Source organism: Mesoplodon mirus (genome assembly GCF_964341445.2).
Source record: "Mesoplodon mirus genome assembly, chromosome: 4".
Lineage (NCBI taxonomy): Eukaryota > Metazoa > Chordata > Mammalia > Artiodactyla > Ziphiidae > Mesoplodon > Mesoplodon mirus.
The window spans coordinates 55,653,873-55,675,869 of NC_138979.1; the positions used below are offsets into that span (position 1 = coordinate 55,653,873).

Consider the following 21,997-nt stretch of genomic DNA (forward strand, 5'->3'; position numbering starts at 1 on the left):
CAAGAAAGGTCCCGATGGGAATGGTGGATGGAAAGGTAAGACTGGAGTTCCAACCACTTGCCTATGGAAGCCGACTCATTATCAGGAACCGGACTAGCTTCAGGCATTTCCTTTTTTTCCTGTATAAGGATGTGAGGGGCTCAGCTTAGAAATCAGCACTAAAGGAAATCACGATGCACATGGACAAGCTGATGATCACACTGTTTATGCATTCAACAGTTTCTGTGCTTTATCAGGCTGCCTTCTCTTCATGGTCACCACCAAGTAAGGTTGCTTTTTGGTGGGGAGGGAAGAGGAGATTACATCCTTCAAGATCAGGAGGTGTCTTATCTTTCTATCCCTCAGTGTACTCAGCTCAGAGGCAGGTAGGTATAGGACAGATGCTCTTTGAGATGTGCTGATTTGAGAACTGACCTGCTTTAATATCCTTCAGTTCCAGTATCCTTTTCCTGGGAAGCACATACTTCCTAATCCCTTCGGATGGGCTCTTAGACTACTTCTGCCTAAAGGAGGAATGTCATACATAAGATCCAATGTTCTATCAGGCTTCTCAAGTGATAAAAAGGTCTGTTGCTCAGATCAACAGTAGGCTGTTGGGCTGACCCAGTAGCCCTTAGCTAGCACCGCTTACGATGCATGTTACAGAGCTCTTTCTGAGGCAGCAATCTTTTCTAATGTTCTGATGTCCGCGTTACCACAACTAGATTATAAGCCCTTTGTGGGCAGCCCATAACTAGACTCTGAAACAGGACCATCCGTCCATCCATCCATTTATTAGAGAATAAAATTAAAGAATGGATAACACTTGTTCAGAGACTAAACAGCAGCCAAAATGGTTCCTTCTTTTGACTGATCAACCACATTTAACATTACCTAGCACTGGCTGTGGCGGTGATACATGAAAAGCTTTTTAAAAGGAGAGAAAAGTCTAAGTGTAGGTCATTGTTTTTCTAACCCAACTCTGAATCAGGGTTTAATTCAACCCTGGTCATAACCTCCAATATGATCAAAATGTTTTTCTTTATAATTCTCCTAAATCTGCATCTTAGAGTCGTATTTCTTCTGCCTAAGGCTCCAGAATCTTAAGCCCACTTGGCGTCCCAGCACCTGCTGCTGCTGAACTACTCCCCTGCTTAGGCCCTTCTGCCTACTTAGTTGATCTGCCTAGTTAGTTGGTTTAAAGAACTCCAAAACAAAACAAAAAGACAAAGCAGAGCTGCTGTGGATGTGGTAGATGTAGGAAGCCTGGAGCCCCACCAATCTGACTTTTCTCTTTCCCCCATCTCCAGCCCCTGAGCCCCCTCCACAGACCCAAGGACCCTTAGGAATGATGCTTAAGGTCCCCTCATCTAGAGAAAAGAAAGGGCTTATCCAAGGAAGCAACAGCTAGTTGGTAGTAATCAGAGATCATTCTAATGCTACACAGGCAACCAGCTTCATTTTACAAGGCTAAAATGACCATTCAAACAGAAACCACAAGTATAATTGTTATTATATATTACTATATGTGTGTCCTTATGGTTTGTCCAGATTTCAACAAGAGTGCCTGAATGTCTAATCTCCAGAAAATTATACTTTGGAAATGATCCTCTATTCATAAAACATAAGGAGCCTCCAGGCCCAAATTAGAGATTCAATACTTTTAACTAAAAAAGTGCTTTTTTTTTAAAAGGAAGCCTGTTTCTCCTCGCATCTCTTCTTTCCCCAAACCCAAGACCATAAGTAACTTTAAAAATAATGCTCCATGGGTGACTATTTTGATAAGAAGATAATGAGTAAAATAATGAGAGTGTGTTTTTTCTCTTCTTACCCATTCCCACAGCAACATGCATTCACAGGATGCTTTGTTATCATGGTTATGACTTTTCAAGATAACAGGAAGGTAGGCATGTATATGCAGGTATAGTCCTTCCAAAGAGGATGCACATGAAGCTCGAGGGAAGAGGGACACTTCCCAGTATGGAAGTGGCCTGTTAGCTATTCTGGGGGTGAGGCCAATGGTCTGGCATCCTGGGACTTTCTATAGCTTGCCTGGAAGGGTGTTCCACCCTGAGGTGACAGAGTACCAGCAGCCACCTCTCCTGGGGTGGCAAACCGGGATCTGAACTCACCAGGCCAACCCCTTCCCACTCAGCACTCAGTCATGGCACCTGCAGCTCAGTCCAGTCCCAATCCTCCCCCAAGTGGTCAGCAGTGGGACCCTGGAAGGGAACAGAATAGGGAGATAGGGGTGCCTTTTAAGACTAGAAGCTGGAGTAGGAGACTCAGTATACAGTTTGATGCAGACATGGCTGCTCTTAGCTCCTGACAGTAGGGACTTGGAAGCCTTTGGAGACTGGCTTAGGTGAAACCACCCAGTAGGCCCTTGAGTAATATCTGACTCAGTTTTACCTGCCCTCCCCCAAGTCCAGGCTGTTGAGCTCCAGAGGGTGGGTGTTCCTACCCTCCTTTTCATATGCCCACAGCTCCCCATTCTCACCCTCCCTAGGCACCAACTCCAGGCCAAGCCGTGTGTTTAGTGCTGAGGATGCACAGAGGAGCTATAGCCCCTCCTGCCAAGAACTGTGCAAACCAGTGGAAGGAACAAGCTATATACTCACTGTCCCAGAACAGACCGGTGTCTTCTGGTTCTCCCCACCCCAAAAAAGCAAAGCTGGGCATACAGCTCAATGAATCCTTCTTGAATTGATATAATAAAAGCTATATAGCTTTATTTCAGGAAAGCCTTGATCCCATCAACCTTACACTTACCAGCCTTGCTTGTAATAATCTTGATTTTGTCACAGTTAGATGGGAAAATGATTTGAGAAGCAAAATCAGAAACACAGGAGAGCAGGAATATCAGACAGGCTCAATCCTGAGGCTCATTCTATGTAATATCATTCATTATTGGTCTTCTGATATAGTGGAATCAAGAATATTCTAACCCAATCTTCAAGTAGGACTAATTTAGACAGGGTTTCTCTAAGGTACTAGAGGTCTGGAATACAATTTTAAGAGACCTCAAAACATTAGGGTGGGCTTCCCTGGTGGTGCAGTGGTTGAGAGTCTGCCTGCCAATGCAGGGGACACGGGTTCGAGCCCTAGTCTGGGAAGATCCCACATGCCGCAGAGCAACTAAGCCTGTGAGCCCCAACTACTGAGCCTGCACGTCTGGAGCCTGTGCTCCACAACAAGAGAGGCCGCGACAGTGAGAGGCCCATGCACGACGATGAAGAGTGGCCCCCACTTGCCGCAACTAGAGAAAGCCCTCGCACAGAAACGAAGATCCAACGCAGCCAAAAATAAAATAAATAAATAAATAAATAAATAAATAAATAAATAAATAAAAAGATGCCTCTTGGGCTTCCCTGGTGGCGCAGTGGTTGGGAGTCCGCCTGCCGATGCAGGGGATACGGGTTCGTGCCCTGGTCCGGGAGGATCCCACATGCCGCGGAGCGGCTGGGCCCGTGAACCATGGCCGCTGAGCCTGCGCGTCCGGAGCCTGTGCTCCACAGCGGGAGAGGCCACAACAGTGAGAGGCCCGTGTACCGCAAAAAAAAAAAAAAAAAAAAAAGATGCCTCTCTTTAAAAAAACAATTAGGGTGAGGGGAATTACTGCAGAAAGAAGGTGACATTCCATATAAGCTGGGATATAAAAGGCAAAACAAAGATAACCCACGAGGGGGTCGGGGGCGAGGTGAGGAAAAAACAAGCCAGATGTGAAGACGGCAGAAGGAGATCCAAGAATTGTTTATCACAAGCCAAATACTGGGTTTCAGTTTTCTAAGATCCTGGCTCTGAAGTTAGAGCCCAAATTCCATTTGGCCAATCGGCACATTGGAAAGAGCATCTGACCGCTTTCAGTCCCAGTTCTGTACACCCAGGACTTGGGTCAAGGCCCTCTCTCTAGATCTCAGCTTCCACAGCAGTGATGTGAGAAACATGGGTAAGAGGCTGGGGGAGAGGGGGAATAGGGTCAGGGTGAATCAGCAAAACCTGGAAAGCTCCCCTCTCCCCATTCCTGCCTGCCCCTGGGTGAGTGCACTCCCCAGCACTGTCAGGGCGACAAGCACCCATCTCTGTTCAGTCCGCTGTTCTGTGAAGGCTCTGGGACCCGCTCTGCTTCCTTTCCCTGGTAGAGCTTGCCTGTTCAAAGGTTTGCCCACAAACTTTTGTCCATCTCCCGCCCCATGTCAGAAATCCCTGGCCTATACCCCAAGCCAACTGGGAGGAAGGGGTCTGGGAACCCGAGACCTCCACTCTCTGGTTCCACTTTGCTCCCCAAGAGCAGCTGGAGGCCACCAGTTAGTGGGAGCCAGTTCCCGAGTTACCAGGTGAAGGCCAGGGAAATAGTGACCCTGAGGCACCATGCTGGAGCTCCAGCGAGGACACGTGCATTCGCAGACCACAGATACTCAATACGCACTTGCATACGCATACACGTTCTCACAGCCACAGACACACGGGGCTGGGGCTTGGTGACTTGACAGCTCAGAGGCTGCGCAGCGCGGTAAGGTTAATTGAATGCGCATCGATTCCGCCGTGTGCTGGCCAGCCGAGCCAGCCTGGCCTCCTGGAGAAGCAGCCTCGCTTGGTGCTGGAGGTGGGGGGCATCCCTCTTCCCCGATGCAAGGGAGAGGGGTCGTTTTTCGGAGCGCTGCTTCCCCCCACACTCCTCCCCCCACCGGTCCACTCTCTTCCCACCATGCTTGCCCCAGGGCGGAGAGCCAGTCCCTGCGCAGGATGGGCGAGCACACAGCCACGCCCCGCCTGGGCTGTGAAGACCCTGCCGGCCACTTCGGACACATGCGCTGCCGCCGGGAGCCAGGCGGGTGGCGACTGGGCTGGGGGAGCGACAGAGGGTGAGGATGACAGGAGAGCTTTGCTGCAGAACTTTGATCCCGATATTTCAAAAGGGAGGAGGCCAAGCCCAGAGCAGGAGAGAGGGGAATGGGAGAGGGAGATGGAGGAGAGAGCTAGAGCCAGCCTGGGGACAGGTAGAGAGGAGAGCCGGGGAGGAGGGAACTGTGTTCAAGACAAAACAAGTCAGTGTCTCAGCATTTTAGACGTGGGAAGGGACTTTAGGAACCTTGCAATCTGGTCCTCTCCACACTACCTTCCACCTATGGGGAAACTGAGGTCCAGGAAGGTAAACTTTGGATTTTGTGGATCCCAAGTCACACTGGGATGAGTTGAATATTTACATATTAAAAGCAGCTTCTTGTTGAAGTGGGAGCCAAGGAGGGCACAGAAGTAATGATGATGTCCATGTCAAGTCCAGGCTCCTCCCATGACCCTCAGTCAATAATGGTGAGGCCAGAGGAGATGTCCCCTCCAAACCAGTCTAAGTCAGGAACCTCCCAGAAAGTCCGGTCTCCAAGACTCAGCCCTCCCCCTAGCTTCTCTGCCCTGCTGACACCAATGCCCTCTGAAGCCTGAATAAAGGGTGCCTCCACTGGTGGATGGGGGGAATAACCCTACATTCTACAAATGCCCGGACCCTCCTCATCCTCTCCCCTTTGAAAGACGGGCAGGGCAGTGCTCCCTCCCATTTCCCACCAAGACAAACTGAGGCTCAACAGCTTTAAGGGAAGGAGGAAACTTGAACCCAGAGCTGGTCGTCAGTGCAAGTCTATCTGCATCTCACACTGGCTCCAGCTCCCTGAGGGTGTCTGTAGTCCCACCACAGTCCCACAGCAAGAGCAAGCGGGGTTTTATTACAGGCAGGGTTTGGGGATGAATTCTAGGTTGTCCTTGATTTCTCCCCACACAAGTGCCGTCTTTGCAGACACCATCCCAGGTGGGAAAGGGCTAGGTGGGGAGGATGACATGGAGGCAGGTCCATGGTAGGCAGGGCCACAGGCCAGGGCATATGCCCCATGGAATTATCAGCCCCCAAACCAAGAGCCTTCAGGTAGGGATGGGGGCAGGAACCAGGACCTACCCCAGAAGTCAGGTTGCCGAGAGTGAGGGTGAAGAAACGCTGAGCACCCAGGGCTGCTGCTGGATCCCAAGAGGGTCTGGTCTGGTGCTCCCTCCCCAACCCCCATTCCTGGTTCTCACCCAGAGACCCAAAGTCTGCCCTGTTCTAGGGACCCCAGCTGCAACTGCCCATTCCCCTTGCCAGTAAGGCCCTGTGCCCTCCCAGCAGGCACAGACTGCCCTCCCCGTGGTACTGCTGGGTTTACCATGAAGCCCCCCATCCAATACATTGTTCAGTGGGGCCAGGGGAGCAGGGGCCTCACACAGACCCCTCACCCAGGTCGGGGTAGTGGCAGAATCTCCCAGCCACCACAGGAGGCAGGGACGGTGGTCGGGGTGGGGGCCACAGAACTCCACGAGGTCTTAGGCCAGCTTGCCCAGGCAAGGGGACAGCACAAGGACAATCAGCAGCCTGGCTCCTGCATCCTCCAGGCTGATTACGTCTCTTCCCTACTACCCGGCCCCCACCTCCAGAACCCCTGGGGAGAAGGATCCTTCCCCGAGCCACACCAGTTCCTCTCCTGTGATTTGTTCTGAATTTTCAAACAAAGAGTAATTATGACAGATGTGAAGCAATCAGCGTCATTATGTGGGAAACAAGAAAGGGAAAGGGAGCTGAGGGGGCCTTGGGGGGCGGGGAACGTCAGGCAGGGAGCGTGTCTTTCCTGTGTCTTTCCTCCTGGAAAGATGTAACTCCCACCTCTATCTCAAGCTCCCCAGTACCCTCCCAGCTTCCTCTCCTGCTGGGAACCCATACCCAGCCACTCTGCCCAGCCTCACAGGTAGGACAAGACTTCTCTCTGCAGAGCATCCCAGCCCTCCAGACTCTCTGCAGGCCTCCAGCAACAGCTGGGGCTGGGGGCATGTAGCCCCGTCTGGCACACCCGGAAGTGGCTCCCACTTTGGCCAGGGTTCTAAGCTGTTCTCTGTTCCCAACGCTCCGGCACACCCACCCTGCATGTGCCCAGGTACCTGGCTCTATTTCTGAGGCAAAAATACTGATTATGTTCTCAAGGGACTCACCCCCACTAAGGACACTCAGGTCATTGAATTTGGGGTCAGGCAGACCGGGTTTCAATCGCAGCTTCTCTACTTACTGTGTACCCTTGGGCAAGTTAATTCACCATTCTGGGCTTCTGTTTACTCATTTGTAAAATGACTAGTAATAGGACTAGTAAAATAGGACTAGTAACGCTACCAATGGAAATGCCGTGGGAATTAAGTAAATTAACACACAGAGGGCTTAGGACTGTGCAGCCGCATATAACTAGGACCACTCCCACTACTACTGGTTAGTTCATCACCAGCACCAGCACTTAGGTAGCCCTCAAACCACTCAGCTCAGCATACAGGGTGCTTTGGAAACTCAGACGCTCTCTGAAATATGCCATGGATGTCAGAAGCCCATACCCGAGATCTGCTGGCTAACACTCACATCCAGAACTACAACCACAGACAGAGCCTGGGGTAGGGCAGGACACACACAATAAATGGAAATATATGTGCCAGTCTGCCCTGGAGGGGATATAAAAAGATCCCCCCCTTCCCCAACCAGAGAGCAGTGAGGCACTGGGCAAGCCAAGAGGCACAAGGGACTCTCTAACCTGCCCAGGCTGGAGGACCAATCACATCCTTGGGCAGGTTACCCCCTTGGGGCCTCAGTTTTCAAGTCTGTAAAATGAGAAGGTAGAACCAGCTGAGCTCCAAAGTGTCCCCTGTAGTCTGGATGCCTGTGATTCTACTTAGAAGCTGGGAAGACCTCCAAGGTCCTAGACGAACCAGGAATTTTAGGATTCTTTTGCTGTAGCCTGCAACTCAGTGAAACGGCTAGAACTTGGTTCTCTCTCCTCCTCCTCTCCATTTAGGTGGTCTGGTCTCCATCTGCCCACCCCAAGTCCCTGGGGCCTCTTGCTAGTCCCCCCCCTCACATTCCAATGGCCTTGGGGGCAGCAGCCAGACCAGAAAGTCCAGTTCCTGCCCATTATCACTGCTCGCATCTGCACTGCAACCCAACACCAGCATTCCAGAGAGCAGCCCAGGGGCTGCCCCCACCCACCCACTGTGGTCAGTGTCCGGGCTCAGAGACAGGCCCCGAGCAGGGGCCAGTGTTCTCAGATTCCTCTCCGGGAAGGTGTGCCCCCAGGGAGACTCCGACTTGCTGGGGAGGCCCCAGACCCCTTCCTTCGGGGTCTTCTTTGAACCTCACCGTCTCAGACTCTCCTCTTCCTATCTCTTTGCTCTATGCTGAAGTCTGAGCTCACCTACTTTTGCTCCTGAAACACTGGTATCTCCCTCCAAGCGCAGCAGAGGATGGTGGACACAGGAATTGGAATTGCTACAACTGGAGAAAGAGGCAGGAGGAAGGACAGAACAATAAAGAGAGCCGGAGAAAGGAAGACCGTAGGGCCGGAGAAAGGAGGACTGAGGAGTGATGAAGACAGAGACCCTAAACATGGCCTCACAGGAAGGCAGAGGTGGGGCAGAGTGTGGGAGTGTCAGAGACTGAGGAGCCCCGAGACTAAGATCCAGAGGAGAGACGGAGAGCGTGAGCTGGAGCCCTCTGCCTGAACCAGGTGGCGCTGGCCTGGATTCAGCCCGTACTCCCACCCTCTCCATCTCCCTGTGGTCTGGGGTCTGGCCTGCAGTTCCTCCTTGCTTGCCCCTCTTCAGGCCCTTGCTGGGCCCCCGCCTTTCCACTTTCCCTGGGTCACAGTGTCATCTGTCCAGTCACCCCTCTTTAGGAAGCCCCCGGGACTGCTCCCATCCATAGAGGTCACTCTCTTTTCTGCTCCTCCCTTGCATTTGCAGGCAGTCACAAAGGGTTAGCCTTTCTTGGAACAGGGTGAACAAAGTTGGGGGCAGGGGAAGCAGAGCTCAGAAATCAAAGAACGGTCCTTTGGTGGGGAGGTGGGGGGTTTGGGGCAGGGGAGGGAGGATGGAGGATGGAGCAGCCCTGGCCAGCAGGCTCGGATTGCAGCCAGATTGCTGGCACTTGTCTAATGAGTAAGAAAACTATGGCCTAGACTCCCCAGAGGTACTATGGCCGGGCCCACATGCCTGTCATGTAAACCCCACGCTCCACCAGTGACCTAAGGCTTTTCCTCCCTCCTCCCTCACTTCAGCTGCAGGACCTAATAGAATTATCTACCCCTCCCTCTTGCCCTGCACCAGTTCTGTCCACTCTAGATCTCTAGCCTGGTCACACTGCTCAAGGGAGGAGGGGTTCCCACAGGAGCCTCCTTTGAGGAGAGCTGGACCCCAGTCGTAAGCCCTGTGCACCTCCTTCAACACACACCTGTGTGCTCAGGTACCCACAGAGGCCCATGTGGCAATATACACACACACTACTGGTCTCTACATTTCTTGTTGCAACAAGACTACGGCCGGAGATCTTAGGGAGGCATAGGTTAGTTACACAGGCAGACATTTTTGGAATCACTTGGTCCAGTTTAAACAAAGACAGCAGTGAGCTGTTTGGTTTTCCATCCTGGGTGCCCTTCTGTTCCATTCTACTTTTATTAAAGGCTGTGTTGAACAACCTTCAAGCTGCTGTGAAAAGTCTCTTACACACACACACACACACACACACACACACACACACACACACACACACACGGCTGCAGGGACTTTGGAGAGGAGAGGGAAAGGCAATACAAGAAGGCCAGAAGTGAAAAAGTCCTTTCTCCCTGGGGGTGGGGAGGGAATAGGGGGCTAAGGGGGGCTGGGGGCCTGTTTCATTTGCAGGCTGCAAATGCCTCTCCTATTCACCGGCCCACATTCCCAGCCAAGGCGCCCGGCCACGGACAATGCCGGAACAGGAACAGAGAAGATTTGCACATTGTGTTCAAGGGGCCAGCTGGCTGCCTGCGACAGTGGAGCCAAGGTGTGGGAACCAGAAGATTTCGACTTCCACACTCAAGTCCTGCTGGTGGGGTGAGGGGCGGTCCTCTCCCCACAGTTGGAGCCAGTGGGCCTGGGGACACAGCCTTCATCCAGCCAGGGAATAAAGTCCAAGGCAGGAGATCCCAAGACCCAGGCATGAGGACTACCAAGCAATTTGGTCTCTGATTCGCACCCCATCTGGTGAGGAAGAGAGAGTCTCAGCTCCTCTAGAGATAAACACACAGCAGCCGCCACCCCATGATTTTGCTCCCAGTGTGTTATAGTCCCCTGCCGATCCTCCCCGTTCACAAGCTTCTGTTCCTATGAGCTATGTTATCAATTACGAGGTAGGGGGAAACAGAGAGAAAGCAAAAGAGAAGCTGAGAGAGACAGAGCTTTGCACCCAGAAGGCCGCATGTTCATTTAGTTTTTACCAAGCTCCACAGGCAGGGGAGGTGAGAAATACAAAAGGAAGAGAAGCCCCTTAGGAGCTTAAAATCTAGTTGAGTAGACAGATGGACTATCCAGCCACAAAACAGTTACTTAACAATGCAAGCAGCCCTCACTGAGAGGAGGGCTGAGCCTGAATGCCGCAGACCACAAGTACTCCCCCCCTTAGGAGCGGGAAGAAGAAATTACTCTAAACTAAGTGGTCTTTGGGGAGGGATCGGGTAAGGGACGAGCAGAATAGACTGGGAAAAGGCTCAGGGAAGGCAGGCATGTCCCAAGGACTGACTGGATGGAAAGGAAGCCTTAATACGGTAGAGCAGAGGTGAACCTTGGTCCAACTGCTCAATATTACGATGAGAAAAGCAAAGTCCAGAGAGGGTGAGTGACTTGCCCAGAGCCACATAGGACTCCTTGTGTCCAGGCAAGGCCCTTTCCATCACACCTCACAGCTTCTCAGGAACACCAAATGGGGTTGGTCTGTGGAGTCCTGACTGGCAGGGAGAAGGCCCCGACCCTCACCCATTTGCACCTACCTCTGCGCCATAGCATACTTATGGGTGACCTGCCTGGCACGAGAGAAGGCCTTGTCATGGCCACTCATCACACCAGCAGCAACTCAGCTGCAGCGCCTGCTTCCTGCTCTAATGGGTAGGTAGACGCGTGCAAGGGGCAGAGGGGAGACTTCCTCAGGGTTACTTTGGCTGAGCTGCCCCTCAAGGGGGAAAGAAAAGCTTGGGTGACAAAGGCCTCCAGGTGACAAAGGCTTCCAGGGTTACCAGATATTGTGCCAGGAACCGCTTCCCTGCACATCCCACTGTCTACACTGAGGCCCTCCGGGGTCCCCTCACACAAGCTGTACCACCCAGCAGCTCCAGCCCAAAGTTTTCCCAACCCCCCACCCAGACCTGGTTCCAAAGACCTATGCCCAGACCCTGCCCCCAGATCCACACAAGCATGGGTCTTGCTGCTGAAAGAGATTCCAGAGTAGTTGGTTAAACTGCCCTCCCTCAGACAGGCTGAGAATGGTTCAGCCTTTAGGAGTGGGTGACTGAGGGCCTGAGACGTAGGTGACTTACTGGGGTGGAGACAGCATGGGACTAGAATTGGACTTCCACTCCTCTCACCATACTCCGCTGCCTCTTTCTAGGAGTCCGGGCTCACCAGTGCCTTCCTGGAACCACCACATCTAAAGGAGCTTAGAACTTCACATTTCTCACCTCTGTTACCTCCCCAGAAAAATCATAGTATCTAAGGAACACTTTCTACGTACCCTGCACTGTGCTAAGTTCTTTACGCGTATTCTCATAGGTAATCCTCATAGCATTCCTCCTTGGTAAGTATTATTTCTTCCAATTTAAAGATGAGGAGGGGCTTCCCTGGTGGTGCAGTGGTTGGGAGTCCGCCTGCCGATGCAGGGGACACAGGTTCGTGCCCGGGTCCGGGAAGATCCCACATGCCGCAGAGCGGCTGGGCCCGTGAGCCATGGCCACTGAGCCTGCGTGTCCGGAGCCTGTGCTCCGCAACGGGAGAGGCCACAACAGTGAGAGGCCCACGTACCGCAAAAAAAAAAAAAAAGATGAGGAAACTGAGACTCAGAGAGTCCAGTTACCCAAGTCCCTCCAGCTGGGGGTGTGTTTGCCTCCACAGCCCACCCTCATAACCATTGTTGGATGGCCCCAGACTGCGGGGGAGGCATTCCTGGCTCTTTTGAGAGCCCTGCCTGCATTGGAACAGGCTGGTCCTCATCCGAAATCAGAGCTCAATACCTAGCACTAACAATAATACGTAATGAGCATTTCCTAGAGGCCAAGTCCTGTGCCAGGTGCTTTCCATCCATCATCTGATTTAATCCTCCAACGGTCCTGATAGGCTGATGGGATTATGCTCATTTTTTTCAGATGAGAGCACAAAGACTCAAGAGAGTTAAAAGTAACTCTTGCTAAGGACACTTCATCAGTGAGTGGCAGAGCTGGGGTTCAGACCCACCTAGGTGCGGCCCTGAAGCCCATATTCTACGGACTTCACTGTGCTGCCCACAGACCCCCCCCAACCAGTGATTCTGACATGGGAGGGGGCTCTCCACCGCACCTGTGGGCCAGCACCATTGGCATCACCTGGGATCTCGTTAGACCTGCAGAACCCCAGGCCTTGGCCTAGACCTACTGATTCACAATCTGAATTTTATCAAGATCCCCAGGTAACTCACAGGCATAGTAAAGTCTGAAAAGTCCTGATCTAGATCATCTAGCTCCAGTTTCCCAAGGGGCCTGAGACCAAGAACTGAGGCCAGGAAGTGAGAGGCAGGAGATGAGGGCATCTGCCTGAGGAGAGCTGGGGGTGGGTCTCCCTCCTAATCATCCCCCCTCCTTGTAGCTAGCCCATCCCTCTTTGGAGTCATCCAGCCACACAGACCTCAACAGGTGTGAGTCAATGCATGTTCCCACTGGATCGGGTGACCCACATGCCCTTCCTGGAGCCCCTCCAGAGGGATGGCAGAGGGTCTCACAGGCCAGTCAAGCTTCAGACAATGCTCAGAGGCTTGGGAGAAACCCCAGGCCCTCCCACGAAGGGGTTAAAACAGAACAGGTTGCACTCCGGCTCCAATAATTCTACTCCTTGAGAGATTTCCCTAGAGTACTCCCTAACTGAATCCCAGCGCGGGAGAAAGCTGGGGCCTGGGAGCGGATTCAGGCAGTCTGCTATTGCTGGCAACGTCAGCGGAATCACCTTTAAATGAAGAAAAAGGTACTGACTCCATTACCAAGCGCCTCCTCTGTGCCAGGCAAAGCATGGGGTGTGTTAGTTCTTACAACCATCCTACAAAGTAGGATTATATGCACATTTCACATGATGGTGAGGAAACTGGGCCACGGAGAGATTAACTTGTCCAGGGTCTCATCCTTAACAAGTGTCTCAATTTTCAGCCCCCAAACTATAAACACATGGAACGGCAAGGCAGAGAAACCAGACGTGCTGGAAGCACGAGTGTTCCTAGGACCCTGAGCCACTCTGTCCTAAAAAAAGAGATACTTGGAACTAAAGCCCCCAAGGAATCAGCCTGTAGTCTAGCCCATCCTGGGCAGGCCATCTTTCAATGACAGCATCCAAGCCCACTGGGATGGGAGAGGGGGCATTCCCAGCCATCGGCCTCTGGCCCAGAGCTTGGATGCCCCAGCAGACCTACCCACACTCACCTGGACCCCGAGCTGCCTCACTGGGTTAGTCGACTGGGTGGACTGTGTGTCTGTGAGGGGTGCTTAGCATACCCCCGCCCTATCAGCCCCTGTGGAGCAGGCAGGAGAATCAGGGGCTCTGGAGGGCACCTCACACCTTTTCAGAAGGCACCCTCCCATGTCACACAACATCTGCCCTGCCTGCAGGCATGCGGGCAGGGAGTTATTACCAAAGGAGAAAACCCAGGCAGCTAATCAGCTTTGGAGGTTCCTAGGGACATCAGCCTATGAAGTGAGAAAAGGGGATCCAGCCACCCGGTTGCTTGGTATCCAAGCATTCCTCATGGGGCCACGAGCCTTGTGGGGGAGAGAGGCTGCATCAGACTGCCAGTGTTTGGAGGCAAACCCCCAGCTGTCCTCAGGACCCCAAAGGATTAACCAAGCTGACCTCGCCCACTGGCCCTTCCCCCAGCCAGAGCCCACAGCTCACTTTTCTTATACTGTTAGGAGTTTAAGGAAGCCAAACATCTTGAAGGAATTACCATTTACAGAAAAGCACATTTACAATTAGCTATATATAAACACCTGGGGATTCATCTCCCAGAATTCTAGGCTGGTGATGCAGGGGCCATCTAACTTTCAGTGTTGACACAAGCCAGGGAGCAGCTCCCTGAGAAGTCTCTTTTCTCCAGCCCGAAAATCTTCCTCGGGTCCCTACACTCCATCCACGCTTCTCTTCCTCACACCCAGCCATCTGCTCAGAAGCTGCACCAGCCTTCCCCTGCACCGCCAGGAGGACCGGGGGATGAGGGGTCGCTCAGCCAGAAGTGATTCAGTCTCAAGGTCCAGGGCTGCCTCCCAGAGAGCTCCATATGGGGGCCTGGATGAGCCTTCCTTAGAACAAAGGGGCATCTTAAACCCAACGAGAGGGCTCCTGCCTCAGAATGATTCATCACTCACCAGCCGTTCAGAGCAACTGTGCAAATGCCCTCAGAGCCAGGAAGAAACTTGTCAGCGATCAGACGGGGAAGAGGCAGCGTGCCACAGGAGCTAAGTGGGACTGTGCAGGGTTCAGAATACCTAGACTGCAGTCCTGCCTCCTCTGCTCACCAGAATGTCACAAATCCCCCTACATCTCAGTTTTTTCATCTGTAAAAGAGGGATGATAACTGCCTATCTTCCAGTGTCATCACGATGACTAAATGAGATAATTCATGTAAAGCACTTAGGCAGGGAGCCCAGGATGCAGCAATTGCTTTCTTTATAAATATTAGCTAAAATGATTACCAACCAAAGTTAAAGCAACCCCTTTAAGGGACACCCCCCACACACAGAAGCATAGAGATATGGGATGGAGAACATTTTCCACTTGGCAAAACTTTTGCCCTTCCTCAAGAGCAGTGGTTCTCAACCATGATCGCCCACCCTCACAGCCTGCCACCTTCCCATGATACATAAATAATTTTGGTTTACGTAAAAATTCATTGTTTTGTAACAATGAGTGTATACAGATTAAACAAAAACAACAACAGACTTTTTGCAGGAAAGGGCAGTAAAGCACAGCCATCATTTCATTATCACAATTACTGGTGGTCCATCAGCACAAGCAAAGCACAAGTCTAGGGCTGAAACACCTCTTCTCTCCCAATCTAAAAAGCACACCAGGGCTTCCCTGGTGGCGCAGTGGTTGAGAGTCCGCCTGCTGATGCAGGGGACACGGGTTCGTGCCCCGGTCTGGGAGGATCCCACATGCCACGGAGCGGCTGGGCCCGTGAGCCATGGCCGCTGAGCCTGCACGTCTGGAGCCTGTGCTCCGCAACGGGAGAGGCCACAGCAGTGAGAGGCCCGTGTACAGCAGGAAAAAAAAAAAAAATCTTATAATTTTATTGTCAATTACACCTCAATAAAGCTGAAAATTTTTAAAAAGTACACCAGCATGAAGGTGAGTGGGAGTAATGTCATCATTGTGTTAACCCTGAAATTATTCTATCATATTTTTTGTAAAGCAAATTGTTGACAAGCTTCAGAATGTCATCACTGGTACAGTGAGGTTTTATTCTACCCAAAAGGCTTGAAAGTCAGCACGTAATGAAAAATTGCATGTAACCAAAATTACCCTTCAAAAATCTCTTAAATTACCCCCAAAGTATGACAACTGTTTATATTTAAACACAAAAATCATACTCGATAGACTGGGATGCTCACAATATACAGGCATATGGAAACTAAGACACATTGACCCAAGAACTGGATAAAGCTTGCTGTCTCTCTCTCTCCCTCTTCCCACAACAGTGTCTGGCTACATTCTTGTCAAATTGCATTCCAATCAGTTAAATGAATATATGATATAATTCCACCACCGCAAATTACTGCTATGCTCCTCTCAACTGACCCATGCTGAGAAATTAGGGCTCCAGAAGCTGCATAAGATGGACCTTCTCCCTCTATCCCCCCATGGCCTGGAAAAAAAAAGTAAGGGCACCCACTTACTTGCAGCCTGGATTCGAGCCTTCCGGCTGACCACCAGCCCAAAGCGGTTCTGAGCCACACACTCATAGTCCCCCTCATCTGAAGGGCTGCCTCCTCCATCCAGCAGGAAGTGGCGGATCATCAACGACCCATTGGCCAGCACGGTGGAGTGGGTACTCTCCGGCAGCTCCACCCCATTCTTCCTCCAGGTGATTCTCACTGGAGGGGTCCCCTCCACCCTGCAGCCCAGCACTACAGGCTGCCCAGGGACTGCAACATCATCGCTTGGCTCCACAGCAAATGCCAGTTCGGCAGAGTGGCCAAGACCTGCATCAGGCAGGGGAGATGAGAGGAAAAGGAGAGGTTAGTGTGGAATGAGCAGACACAGGTGTTCCAAGTTCTCTGGATTTGTGTACCCCATCCTCATCATTCTGTGATGTTAATAGGAATCTCTATTAATATATAGACCTTTGTGCATCTCATGCAGTATATTACTTAATCAACAGACCATCTCAGAGAGATGGATATTGTTTCTACCATCTTTTTTTTCATTTGTATCTTTTACAGAAAAGGAAACTGAAGACCAGAGATGTTAAGCAACTTGTCTGAGGCCTCAGAGTTAACAGCTGCAAATCTGGGATCTAAAAGCAACACTGATTCCAATACAGCCGCTGCCACTTCTGTGGTCACCCTGGTTAAGCACTGAAGCCTCACAGACTTTCAGGGTGTGAGCTCAGGTAAAGTATTCAACCTTTGCGGGCTTCTTGGTACTCGTCTGTTTAAATCAGGAACAACAATATGGCTTGCGTTGTACGGTTGTTAAATATGACTAACAGACTCAAAGGCACTGCACTATGAAAAGTTAAAAGTTCTAAACAAATATAAAGTGAGATAGTAATAAATCACTGCTTCATTTTGCTGGCAAAACCATCTGAGGCCTGGTCCGATGCCTGGCAGGGAGAAAGGTGTGTGGGCCAGTACCGGGTACAGGCTAGGCGATGGTCCAGCTCCACTGCCCCACCCCTAGGATGCTCTGGGTTTTGGTTGCTTTGCTTGTTTTGCCTTTGTCATAAGGAGGAAGAGGGATACAAAACATCTACTCAGATTTCCCAAAATTTAGAAGGAGGGAGGTTCCTAGAATCTTTACTCCCAGCAACCTCTTCACTCCTGCAGAAGAGGAAAGAACTGGAAGAGGAGGGGAAAGAAGAGAAGGGAGACGAGGGTGGTCAGGGAATCAGAAGAAGCCGGAGAGGAAGGACAAGAGCTCCAATCCCAGGCATGATGCCGAGTCTCCGACTTCTCAAGCGAGCAACTTACCAGACCAGTTACAACTTCACTCCAGGAGGAATGAACCCACCTGGGCTGAAAAGGCATCCACAGACCCCTCCTCACATTTCCAGGGAACTAGCGATCCGGGAGCTGGCCCCTCCCTAACAGACCAGCGCCCTCCCTGGCTGGGGGGAGATGGGGCGGCGGGTGGGGAGAAAGAAGGAGGAAGGCTGGAGTTAGGGGCGTTTCCCCCACCCTCAGGGATAGGTGATTTTAAGACATTTGAGGGTCACGCCCCTTCAAATCCCTACCCATCCTTCTCAGGAACTGCGTTTCAGCAGCCTCAGCTCCCCACCCCAAGCCCAGTACAGCAACTGGGGGATAAAGTTTCTCCTAGAGGCGGCCGCGATATTCCGCTTCTCCCGAGCTAAGAAGGGAGAGAACACTGCCCAAAGGAGTGTCTGTTGAGAACTTGGAGTGGGAGGGGAAGGGACTAGATTTGCGCCCCTCTCCCGTGAGATGGGCCTGTTACAGCCACTGAGGGAACTGGATGGTGGTGATGGAGCTCCGGGCGGCAAAGCCGGCAAACCCCGAGCTCTGCGTGTGCACCCTCCGGGGCAGGGCGGGTACGTGAGCATCCCCGCCGCTCGCTAGCCCTCGGTCGGCTTCTCTCCCCCCTTCCTCAGCTCGCGGGGTGTCTCTCGGGTTTCTCCCTCCCCACGCGCGGCCCGCCGGGAATCTTCCTTCTCCTCCTCGTCCTCGGTCTCTCCCTCGCACTCCGTGTCCCAGTCCCGGCTCCAAATCCACGACGTGCCTCCGCCCAGCGCAGCCCGCTCGGTCCCGGCCTCCGCCCCCGGGGTCTGCCGTCTCCTGCCTCGGCTGCCTCGGGCCACTCTGTGCCCACCCCTGGGCTCCAAGCACCCCAGCGCGCCCCCTCGGACGGGCCTCAGCCCTGTGGTCTCCCATAGCTCGTTTCCCCCTCTCCCCAACTCCAGCCTGCCCGCCGAGCTCCTGCTTTGCCGCGCTCCTTGCCCCTCAGTCCGGGCTCGGGCACTGCCCTGAGTCCTGAAGACGCAGCGGACGGAATGCCGGTCTCTCTTCGGGGGGCTCCATCCTCAGCATTCCCCTGCCGCCCCCGGCAACCCGGCCTCAGCGCCCCGTCCCGTTCGCCTCCCCTTCTCGGGCAAGTCCCTCCGACCCGCAGGTCCGCGCCGCTCTCCTCGGGTCCTCCCCTCGCGCCCGCTTACTCCCTTCTCGCCCTTCCCGGGGCTCCGTCCTCAGCCGCTGGCTCGCGGGCGCCCTAGCTCACCGTCGTTCGGCGCGGGCAGCAGCAGCAACAGCAGCAGAGGCAGCAGGAGCCGGGGCCGGCAGCGCGGGGGCGCGGCGCGCGGAGCAGCCATGGGGCTCGCGGTCCGCTCGGCTCGGCGACGCGCGGCTCTGGGGCCTCTCGCGGCTCACAGCGTCCCGCGGGGCCGGCGCCGGGGCCGGGGCCGGGGCTCCGGCCGGGGCCGAGCCCGGGCGGCTGGGGGCTGGGGCCACATGCCTGCCTAGGAGCGCCGGGGGCGCAGAGGGAGCGCGGCCGCTTGCGCCATCTTGCACCCACCCCGGCGATCTGTCAGCCTCGCCCGGGGTGCGCGCTCCGCACTCGCACCGCCCGCGCCCGCCCCTCCCTCTTCCCGCCGCCCGCCGCCCCCCTTCCCTCCCCTCCCGGTCCCCTCCCCCAGCCCCCTCTCCCCGGAGGCCCGGTCTGGGGAACAAAAGAGCCGGCGAGCGCTTTAAGCGGCCGGACATTCCCGGCTGCGCGGCGGACGCGCCCCCTGCGCTTTGAACTGGGGCCGGAGCGGCGGGCGCCGTCCCGAGCTGCAGCCCCGTACCCCTCCCCCGCGGGCCAGCCCCGGACTTGGGGGCGACTGGGGAAGTGGAGACCCAGCGGACCGCTGAATGGGTCTGGGCTGCGGAGAAACCCGCAAAGCTGCGGGATTCCCTCTGACCCACTCTTTCTGCTGCGCCCTCCTGCACCGTGTCCAAGTCTATATTGTCGAGATAATTCCCTAAAAGCTGCACAAAGTTGTCAAAGATTCGGTTTTCCTTTGGTTTCCGGTCCTTCCAGCCAAAGGCTAGGACGTTTAGCTGCAAGACTGACCTCTTCAGACTGAAGAGTTGTGGCGCTTGGGTGGACAGAGGTGGGAGAAGTGGGAAGACAGCTTCATCCCGGGCCCCGGGAGAGCGGAACCAACAGGATAATGAGAACACTTAAGTGACCCGGTTCCGATGTTCTGCTGGCTGTTTAGCCCCGCAAACCCAGACAGTCACTCTTGGAACTCATCTGAAAGATAATCATATCTCCCCTGCTCACTCATAGGGAAATTTAAAGGACACAGGTCATGACAAATAGCCTGGTAACTGGGAAAGCATATTGAAAGTTAAATTTCCCAGTAACATTTCTATGCCACAAAGAAGACTCAAGGTTTCATGTCAGAGGACATACAAGGAGACAGCACCAGTCTCGGGTAAGAAGTGTTAAGGAAGATAGGCATGCCTCTTAGGAGATACATCCCCGTGCTCGCCCTCAGAGATCTTCAGTCTTGGCCACTCACTATTAAATGATCTTCTGTTGAGTCCAGCATGATGTGCTAGTCCATCAAAATTACTGAGCATCTACTAAGTTCAAGGAGCAGGAGGCTTAAAGAGAGTAGTCTCTGCCTCACTCAGCTTTGGCATTGGACTGGTCTGGCAGAGGAGTAATTACATCTCTCTTTCGATACCAACTCCGGAATCTTGGAGCAGGAATGTTAACCATATATAAAACTAACTTTGGTGCAGATGAGTAAAGAAAAGGCCTCCAGAAATCAGATAAGTTTACTAGTGATGGGGTTTGTGCAGCCCAGGGACTCCTTACTCTGTAGCAGCAACTGGAAGGTGAGCTTGAGAGGCAGGACTTGAGACACACGAGCAAGCAGTAGGAGGCAATGGAGAAATTCAGGGTCGGGCACACACCGAAGCTCCAAACCAATCTCATTATGAGGAAGGGCAGGAATGATGAGCTTCTATTGGCCATAGGAAAGGGAGGGGAGGGGGGGCCCTCCCGTGGGCCCAAAGTCCTGGAACTCCCTCCTGCAGGGCTTGAATTCTCAACAACCCCTTCTTGGCTTGTCCTAGACTCAGGAGAGGTCAAATTGGTGTCCTGGGATGCTGTCATTTTAAATTCATTTTGACAAGTGTTTAATTCTTCTTTATCACAACGCTTGCTCTGAGAGTGATATGCAAATAATGGCTATTCTCCTGCATGCAAAATGTGCAGTATCTCTCCCTATGATCTGTCAATTAACTTGGGGCTGGCTCACTAGCCACTTTGGGGGTGGTCCTGGGCAGGGCAGCCTCTGGCTCTTGGTTCCCTGCAGTAGAAAAGCAACCACACTCCAGGCACTGTAAATATCTTAACAGAGCAGCTGCCAGCTGTGATCCTGAGATGTGTGTGGGGTGTAAGTGTGGAGTTTGGTGTGTGACTATTGTGCTTAGTTTTGAGTTAATGGACACAAGGGTGTTTGTGAAGGTGAGAGTGCATGTATGGGTCTCTGAGTTTGTAGGCACAGTGCCCACATGTGTGAACATGCAGCCATGGGCAATTTTGGAGACCAGAATTAACAAAGAAGAGTTGTTGAGCCCAAATCTCCGGAGTTGGTGGTTCACTCCTCCCTTGCACCCAAGAAACTTAAAAAATGTGTGTCCAGATGGAAAGAGATCCCCGAAGAACCTAAAAGAGTGTCATCAAAGAAAGCATCTTTCCTAAATTTAGGTGCTTTTCTGAAGTGCCTGTTGAGGGAGGGAGATGGTTCAGTTCATTTTTGGTTTTGGTTTTGTTTTTTTGGTGGGGAGGGTTCCTATCCTAGGATTCTGAGTAACCAGTTCTCTTTTGAAATTTTATTTTATTGAAGGATACTTGATGTACAATATTATGTTACAGGTGTACAATACAGTGATTCATAATTTTTAAAGGTTATACTCCATTATAGTTATAACTATATTCCCTGTGTTGAACAATATATCCTTGTAGCTTATTTTATACCTAGCAGTTTTTACCTGTTAACCCCCTACCCCTATCTTGCCCCTTCTGCTTCCTCTCCCCACTGGTAACCTCTAGTTTGCTCTCTATGTCTAATGGGTCTGTTTCTGTTTTGTTATATTCATTTGTTTATTTTTTAGATTCCACATATAAGTGATATCATACAGTATTTGTCTTTCCCTGACTTATTTCACTTAGCATGATACCCTCCAAGTCCATCCATGTTGCTGCAAATGGCAGAATTTCATTCTCTTTTATGGCTGAGTAGTATTCCATTGTATATATTTACCACATCTTCTTTATCCATTCCTCTGTTGATGAAACACATTGCTTCCGTATCTTGGCAATTGTAAATAATGCTGCTATGAACACTAGGGTGCATGTATCTTTTCAAATTAGCATTTTTGTTTTTGTTTTGATATATACCCAGGGGTAGGATTGCTGGGTCATATGGTAGTTCTATTTTTAGTTTTGTGAGAAACCTCCATACTGATTTCCACAGTGACTGTACCAATTTACATTCCCATCAGCAATGTACAAGGGTTACCTTTTTTTTTCAGAGATAGATCAGTTCTTTCTTATAACCACCTGCTCTTTCCCTCAAAAACCAACATTTCCCATCCTGGTAGGAAATACATTCTCTCGTGCAGAAAGGCTGAGGAAATTCTAGTCATTTGGTTCCAAAAGAGAACATTTTTGGAAAATAGTTTATTAACTCATTATAGAG

At 52.2% G+C, this 21,997-nt stretch overlaps 1 protein-coding gene across 1 annotated transcript in view; it reads right to left on the reverse strand.

Moving 5' to 3' along the window:
* IGDCC3 (immunoglobulin superfamily DCC subclass member 3) overlaps positions 1-18,607 on the reverse strand; it is a gene marked incomplete at both ends in the record, with an annotated part of 41,015 nt that extends 22,408 nt beyond the window's left edge. Inside the window, 2 exons of the mRNA XM_082618737.1 lie at positions 15,960-16,265; positions 18,517-18,607. Of these exons, the coding sequence (XP_082474863.1) occupies positions 15,960-16,265; positions 18,517-18,607 (397 nt within the window). The remainder of the gene's footprint in view (positions 1-15,959; positions 16,266-18,516) is intronic.
* Between the last annotated feature and the right edge of the window lie 3,390 nt (positions 18,608-21,997).